Raw genomic sequence first — 7,664 nt, 5'->3', positions numbered from 1 at the left:
AACATCTGACCTGACAAAGCCAAAACAATGACTCTGACCAAATGTGGCTGCGCTGTGTTTGTACGCTCCTCCCTCAATAAAGGAGCGTGCCACGGCGAACAAAGACGAGCGAGGGGGCAAAGAGGGGATGTTAAAACAGCCCACTTAACAAATTAACAATTGTTTACGACCGAGGCCTCCTTCAGGTCCTCCGGTCGGATCGCGTAAAAGGTCAGTCTGCAGTCACTCCAGAGAGTTCACTCGTTTCTTCAATTAGTTGTTCAGGATTACAGACGGGTGTCCTGACCAGTTTTTTTTTTTTTTTTTTTTATTGCGGCTTTCTTGCCTTTGAGACTTTTTGCAAGTGATCGTCTGCTGCTGTTCAAAGCAAAAAAAAATAAAATAAATCACACCAGAAGCGTCTGCTGCCCCCTAGAGGACACAAATGTTAGGACCTAGAAACAACATCTTTATTTATTTATTTATTTTTTTTATCCTTTATATCCCACAAATTGTAAACAAAACCTATTGAATGACCTTTTAAGTGCGGTCACACCTTTGTGCCCTTTTAACAAAAACAAGAAAAGTGGAGACAACTTTTTACCGGCTTATGAACACAATACTGACAAAATAGGTATTTTTTTCTTTTGTACATCCACCGTCTTTCTTTACTGTGCTGTCGACTGAAAGCGTAAACAATGTTGGCAGTGGACATTTAATCCCTTAATATTACCGTCGAAAAAAATGTACAAACTAGTCTGATTCGGGGACCGTACCGCCTGCTGTGGTAAGATTAGTTTAACAGCCGTTGCCTGATTGAAATCTGCATGAATACGTGACAACATGATGTTGAATATCAGTTAAAACAAGCACCAGAGACACAAATCTAAGTCCGAACAAAAGTTGTTTGTCCGTTTAATATCTGGCAGGTGTTTAGTTTGTGGAATGACGTCAAACAAGAGCTTCAACTACCGAGTATTGTTTTTATGTTTCCGTCCAATGTGTCGGAAAAAAAAACCCCCACAGAAAACTCCTTCACGGCGCCACCTAATGGACGCACGAGGAGGACACGGCGAGAACACTCGAGAGTCCGGTGAGAGAGAGTCGGCCAGCTCCGCCTGCAAGAGTCTGAATTGTAAATTAAGAATAAAAAAAAAAAACTGTCCTCCTCCCAGTCCTGCCCGGTTTTCCGGCGAGACGCCGGGCCGAGGAAATGCAAAAAAAGGGGCGACAAAACCGACGCCGCGTTTTGGAAAAACAAATGTCACTGCGTCCCCGTCTGACCGGGCCTCATCAGTCCCTTGAAGACCCGCAGCTTTCCGGCGCCGGTGACGTCAAAACTGTAGTCCGTGGTGACGTACGGCATCTCCCCTTCGAAGCCGGACTGAAGCGAAAGACAAAACACAACCCGTGAGACACAAAGAAAGGAAAAAAAAAGAAAAAAGAAAGAGCTGCGGACGGATGTTGTGAAGCACGTCGGCGGCAACGTCGCGTCTGACCTGCGTCGTGACGATGCACGGAGGGCAACGAGATCGCTCCCAGCAGGAGGCAGTTGACCTTGCGGAGGACGGAGGGGTCGACGGGCGTCAGCAGGAAGTACAGACCCCGAGCCGCGTCGATACCTCGGAGGACACCTGCGGGGGACGTTCACACGGGACACACGCGCCGGTCAGAAACGACGAGAGGCTCGAAAACTTCAGGAGGCCAAACGGGCGAAACGAAATTCGCATCGACGAGACGGCGCAACTTTTCCAGGGAAGCTCGTCCGCGCGACAAAGTGTTGGCCGGAGAAATCGCCGACTAAATCACAAACCTATTACTGAATAAATAAATATAGAAGAAAAGAGCAGAACTGGACCTTTGCGGTGACCGTGGGTAACAAATCTGTGACCGGACCAGATCAAACAGCTTGCAAAGTAACATCTTTAACTAACGTCTGAACTGATCTTTTTAAAGTCCTGGTTTCAGGTAAATAATGATCATAGTTTCTCTGTGCGACATTATCGTTGAGTCTGAATCCATTTGTGAAAGCACAGCAAATTTGTTCTCAAACATTGTGCTGACTTTACAACCCGCCACTTTTGTCAGAAATATAAGAAGAAAAAAAATAAAGGATATATCTTTGACCCAATAGCCGAGTGATTATCACGCACATCACACGTCTGTAACAACTGTGTGGAAAAGGTGTCTTAAATCTGGGAGCGTTTTATACACAGTGATTTGTCTCATTATTTAAGCTTTGAAGGCAGAAATCATAAAAATGAAAAAAAAAAAAAAAATAAGTGTTTAAAAGTGTTTTCAGGGACGTCTTCCTCCCTGATCTCCGGTTACACATAAATTTACCTGGATTTAAAAAAAAAATAATATTGTACTTTTATATACTAATGTATATTTATTTGTCTGTGAATAACTGTATGGAATTTTTTGTTTTTGTTTATGCATGACTGTTATAATACAAAAACCTCTGGACTATTTCCTTTTTTTTTTTTTACACAATAATCATTTCAGTCTTTTGAACATCATCAAATGTGCTCCTCAGTTTGAGACGACTTTTCCGCATCAATATTTTTTCAACGTATTTGGGTTTTCACAAGTTATCGTTTTTTGGTTTTTTTTTTATTATTATTTTCACAGAAGTGGACACAAAAACAAAAAGCGGCGGGTCGGGACACTTACCGAATCCCACGCAGGGGCAGATGGGCGGCTGGGCCAGCAGCACCGGACCCCCCCTGCTGGCCACTTTCTCCGCCAGGCAGCAGAGGCCCACCAGGCCGCCGTTGGCAGCGTAGAACGTGTGCGTGGGCGCCACCTCGCAGTGGACCGTGCCGAGAGCCACGGCGGCGTGAGGCACCTGCGGGTCCGAGCGGGAGAAGCGTTATGTTTCCATACCGACACGAAACAAAACGTCCAAAAAAAAAAAGAAAAAAAAAAAGACTGAGTGGGAGGTTTTACGGGAGCTGAGCTCCTGCAGGCTCCAGTTTTATATTTAGGAAACAGACTTGACTCCCCTCTTTTATATCCTCTCCTAACTCACCAAGAAAGCACTCCCCCCCTCCTTCCCCTAAAATGAGGCAGTATTTCTTTAAATGTGGGGCAGAAACATGTTATCGTCATGTCTTCTAAAGTGTCATTAAATAAAAAAAATAATAAAAAAGTAATACTGAAAAAAAAAAAAATATTCAATCGAATTTGTGCTGCTATTCAAAACGTTGGTGGCAGCAGCACATGAAATGGATTCCAACGTAAGATGAGATGTATTTTTGTTGGGATTTATTTTGTGATTGTTCCGTTTCATTGATTTGGGGAACCGTATAAACACGGCGAGGTCATGTTTGGGGAAGTAGTTCAGTTGTTAACGAGGAGGATTATACAAAAAAAAAAAATAGAACTCCTGTCTGAGATCATTACAGCAGCGCTGCTCGTGTACCTGGTACGGGGTGAGGCTGTGCAGAGGTCTGACCGGTCCGGGGTCCGGAGACTGCAGCTGACTCAGGTAGGCCAGCAGAGACAGCTCGCGGTGCTCGTTGGTGCGCTGGTGTTTCCTGTCGAACACAACGATACCAAATGACGCCGGTGAAAAAAAAAAAGTAATTTAAAAAAAAAAAAAAAAAAAGCGCCGACTCGGCGGCCGATAGCGGTGAACTCACGCTGTCCCTTGACGCGCCACTCCTTCGAACTCCGACTGCACGCCGAGGTGCGAGTAGCTCCTGGGGGGGCCGTGGCTCTCCGTGAACTCGTCCAGAGCGGTCTGGGCGGGCGGGCGCGTCTGGCAGCCGTGCGCCGTCCTCAGAAACTCCGGCGTGAGGGCGGGACACTGGGCGGCGGCGCCGTGACTGAGCTGGACCACGTGGGTCACGGGGAAGAAGCGGACCATGTCCACCAGCAGCTGGAACCCGAATCCTGCGTGAGACGGCATCGACGGACACACACGGGATCAGAACAGTGAAATCTGGGCGGGGGGGGGGGAAAAAGCTCCCTCGCAGACGGAGTAGCAGCCGGAGCTGACCTTTGACCCAGCCCATGGTGTTGATGACGACGGGGGTCTCTCGGTTCTGGGAGCGTCGGCGCCACAGGGACTTGAGAGATTCCAGGTAGCGGTCCAGGTCGGACTCGCAGGACGACTGGCCGTAGTAGATCGTGTGCTCCGGGGTGTTCTGGTGTGTGAAAGGAGGACCTGAAATAAAAAAAAAATAAATAAAAAAACCGTAATATAAGTGTACTGATCCTTCCTCGTGTTTTAGATACACGTTAAAGGAACAGTTCAAACAGTTTTTGGGAAATATGCTCATAACTCCTTAATTGAGAAGTCAAAACTAGTCTCGTGTCGGTAACAAAATAAATAGATTAATAAAGTAGCTTGTTTAGCTGCGTCCAAAGTCTAAAGCTCAATAATTAACATGTTAAATCCAATTTTTGTTTCATCGCTGCGGAAACCGACGAGCCCGCGTAACGATATAAAGTCGTGCTGAACTTTTTTGGAAAGTTTTCCGGCATAAATTTCCTCCACTTTGATTTGTATACGTAATTTGAACAAAACGAAAGATACGACGTTCCACTGCGAGTCTTTTTAAAAGGCCGCTGTGGATAAACTGCGAGGACGCCGTCAACGTTGTGTGATGAACGCGGCGTCGTATGCAAAAAAGAGTGAATTCGCAATTTTACCAAAAAAAAAAAAAAAAAAAAAAAAAAAAAATCCAAACGAAGGATGAAAACGTACCCAGGAGCGGCTCTCTGACCGTCGACAGACACAGACAGCCGGCCGGCGTGAACTCCGTCTGACCGAGGTCGCCCTCCAAATAGTCGACGCTGGCGGTGCTGCAAGAAAAAAAATAAAATAAATAAATCAATAAATCAAAATCGGGCAAACAGACGACTCAGATTAACGGTGATGGTCGCCACGGAAACGTTCTACGTCAGCGAACAGAAAACTGGATCGGAAAAAAAAAAAAAAAACAACAACTTTGACGGGACGGTCAATAAAAATCTACATTTCTTACGAAAAGCCGTGTCGTCGGCCTCGTGAGAACTTACTGATTCAGTAACGTGTTGATGAGGATGCGGATAAATGTCGACTTGCCCACATTCTTGGTCCCGCAAACGAGGATGACGGCACAACTGTCCATGTCTCCTGTCGACCGAACACACGTCTCCGATAAGAATGTGCGTTTGTTTACAAGACAATAAATATACACATAAACACACAAACTGCCTGTTAAGTTCTGCTCTGATGATTCACTCAAACACGCTTTTTTTTTTGTTATCAATTTTATTATAATTGGCCCCATCTGACATCTAACGAGCGTTTTAATAAGTTTTATTAAACGCGTTTTTATCTTCTTTTTTTTTTTGTTGGGTCGGAGAGACGGCAGACGGAGCGATAAATTGAGCCCAGAACAAGTCTTTCTTGGACCTTTATTGTCCCCCCGTGACGAGACAACGAAAACATAATAAAACATAATTAAAGCATCATTTGTCCAGTTTGTTCTTGTTTCGTACAGACAACCTCCCCCCCCTCCCCCCCCACACACACACACATGTAAAAGTCACGTTTATGTAAAGAGACGCGCGTCGTACCTTTGCAGGCGCTGACCACCGCGTTGAGGGCGTCTCTGCAGCTCGCCGACGTTTTCAGGCCCTCGACGGCGCTCGCCAGAGGAATCATCCCCAAACCGTTGAGCGGCGTGTCGAGAACGGCCGACATGAGTTCGCTCTACGAACATGAAAGAAAGAAAGAAAGAAAGAAAGAAAGAAAGAAAGAAAGAAAGAAAGAAAAAAAAAAAAAAGAGCTGACTTGGGACTTTTCAAACATACAGCAAAAACCTCGACCGTACCCGACCGCGAGAGACGTCGGCCAGCTTACCACGGGAGGGCTGAACAGCTCGCCGAGGTCGGCGAAGCTGGACAGGAAGCGTGTCAGAGGCGTCTCCATGGCTTCCAGCAGGATGACGGAGGAGTTGGACGACACCTTCTTTAGCAACTTCTTACGTGATGCTGCAAAAAAAAAAAAAATCACATCCAGAGGGAGTTTTAAAATGACAGAAAGATGCATCTCAGCGGGATCTTTAAAAAAAAATCTTTTCGGCGCTCACCTGACGGCAGATACTTCTGGAGGATGTGCGACGCCTCCGTTCGGTCATTCCTGCTGCTGTCGGCGCTCTCCAAGGCCCTGACGGTCAGAGGACAGTGGGACGCCGGGGAGAAGAGCGGGTACGACTGCTGGCCCTCTTCGATGGTGAACCCCATCACCTCCACGCGGCCGTACAGACACGTCAAGAAGCACTTCCCTCGGAAACACAGGGTCTGCGGGGAAGGGGGACGGGGGACGGACGTGATTAGTCGTAGAAAAGGAGAGCCCGGCGTCCGTCGGGACGACTCCCGGAGCGTTACCTGATCCATCTGCATGACGAGCACGGCGCGGTTCTGTCGATCGTCCCTCTGGGCGCACCGATGCAGGGCGTCCCCGTCCAGCCGGCCCGGCGGGACGACGTCCGCGTCGGCCTCCACGCCGTTCCCGTGGAACGCCCGGGAGTACTCCCTCCAGTCCCGCACCTCCTCCGACTCCTCCGCGTCCGGGGCGAACGTCGAACCCCCGTTGGACCGGGCGTGCGTTTTTTTACACCCGGACTCGGGCGGGACGGCCTTCGGGCGCGCGACGGGTTTGGCTTTGCTTTTCAGCCTCTTCACGGAGGGTTTCTTCTTCTTCGCCGCCAGCCGGTGCTCCTTCGCCATCTCGGCCACGACGGGACCGGAGGAGGAGGAGGAGGAAGAGGAGGAGGAGGAGGAGGAGTCGGAGGGAGCGGCGACGGGAGGACGGCACCGTTTGCCCCTCACGTCCTTCCACTTCTGAGATTTGCCTTTCACCTGGCTGTGTTTGCTCACCTTCATGGTCCTGGGATCAGCGACAAGTCATCTGGGACACAGAAGAGGGAGGAGCCTGAGGAGGGGGGGAGGAGGAGCCTGGGCAAGAGGGAGGGGCCTGATGAAGAGGGAGGAGCCTGAAGAGGAGGAGGAGGAGAGGACGTAAACATCAGAATGAGCTTAAAAACAAATAATACAACAACAACATTTACTAAATATACAGATTTATATTAATAATAATAATAATAATAATACGCAGCTTAGCAGGAGGAAGCTACGCTATACACGATAAGACGTAAAACGAGCTACCTATATATTTCCCAAACACGTGAGTAATGAATAATTTTACCTTCTAAAGAGTCAAACAATAAAAAAAATAAAATAAAAAAAAAACAACAACACGAATCCTAAAACTTGACTTGAAGTTATAACGGCTAACCGTTATCGTTTGTTAGCATTAGCTGCGAGCTAACCTTATTGCAGCCAGAAAGAGAAAACGTCCAAAACAAAAACAAAAAAACTAAAAAGCCGGGCTGTAAAAAAGGTCACCCCCTTAACGGTTTTTTTTACTAAGTGGATACGGTTGTTTTGTTTTTTTTAAATATAATTTACAGAATCCGAGGAGCGGGACAGTTGTTGCTGCTAGCTGACATGTGTGAGCCGCAAAACAGACGTCGCGTCTGAGATGGTCGACCATAACGTTTCCCGGAGTGTTGTTATACACGAGGAAGCGTTTAACAAATTAACGTGTATTTGTTTTAGATTTATGATAATGCTGAAAAAAAACCCTGTAAAAGTAATGTAGCTACAAATACTAAATTCTTCTT

General features: G+C 47.1%; 1 protein-coding gene across 1 annotated transcript; it reads right to left on the bottom strand.

Moving 5' to 3' along the window:
- Positions 1 to 427: 427 nt before the first annotated feature.
- nol9 (nucleolar protein 9) lies at positions 428 to 7,636 on the bottom strand. The gene is given in 14 exon segments (XM_069141575.1): positions 428 to 1,363; positions 1,479 to 1,496; positions 1,498 to 1,613; positions 2,656 to 2,830; positions 3,407 to 3,521; positions 3,627 to 3,879; positions 3,986 to 4,153; positions 4,697 to 4,794; positions 5,011 to 5,107; positions 5,554 to 5,689; positions 5,840 to 5,970; positions 6,069 to 6,279; positions 6,367 to 6,974; positions 7,311 to 7,636. Coding segments are annotated over 13 exon segments (2,136 nt in total). The 5' UTR covers positions 6,865 to 6,974; positions 7,311 to 7,636; the 3' UTR covers positions 428 to 1,243.
- Positions 7,637 to 7,664: the final 28 nt, after the last annotated feature.

Source organism: Embiotoca jacksoni, unplaced genomic scaffold (genome assembly GCF_022577435.1).
Source record: "Embiotoca jacksoni isolate LCO1_2020_lvr unplaced genomic scaffold, fEmbJac1.0.p SCAF_9, whole genome shotgun sequence".
In the NCBI taxonomy this organism is placed as follows: domain Eukaryota; kingdom Metazoa; phylum Chordata; class Actinopteri; family Embiotocidae; genus Embiotoca; species Embiotoca jacksoni.
Note: the sequence above shows the minus strand (reverse complement) of the source record. Positions and strands in the feature narration are given on the sequence as shown.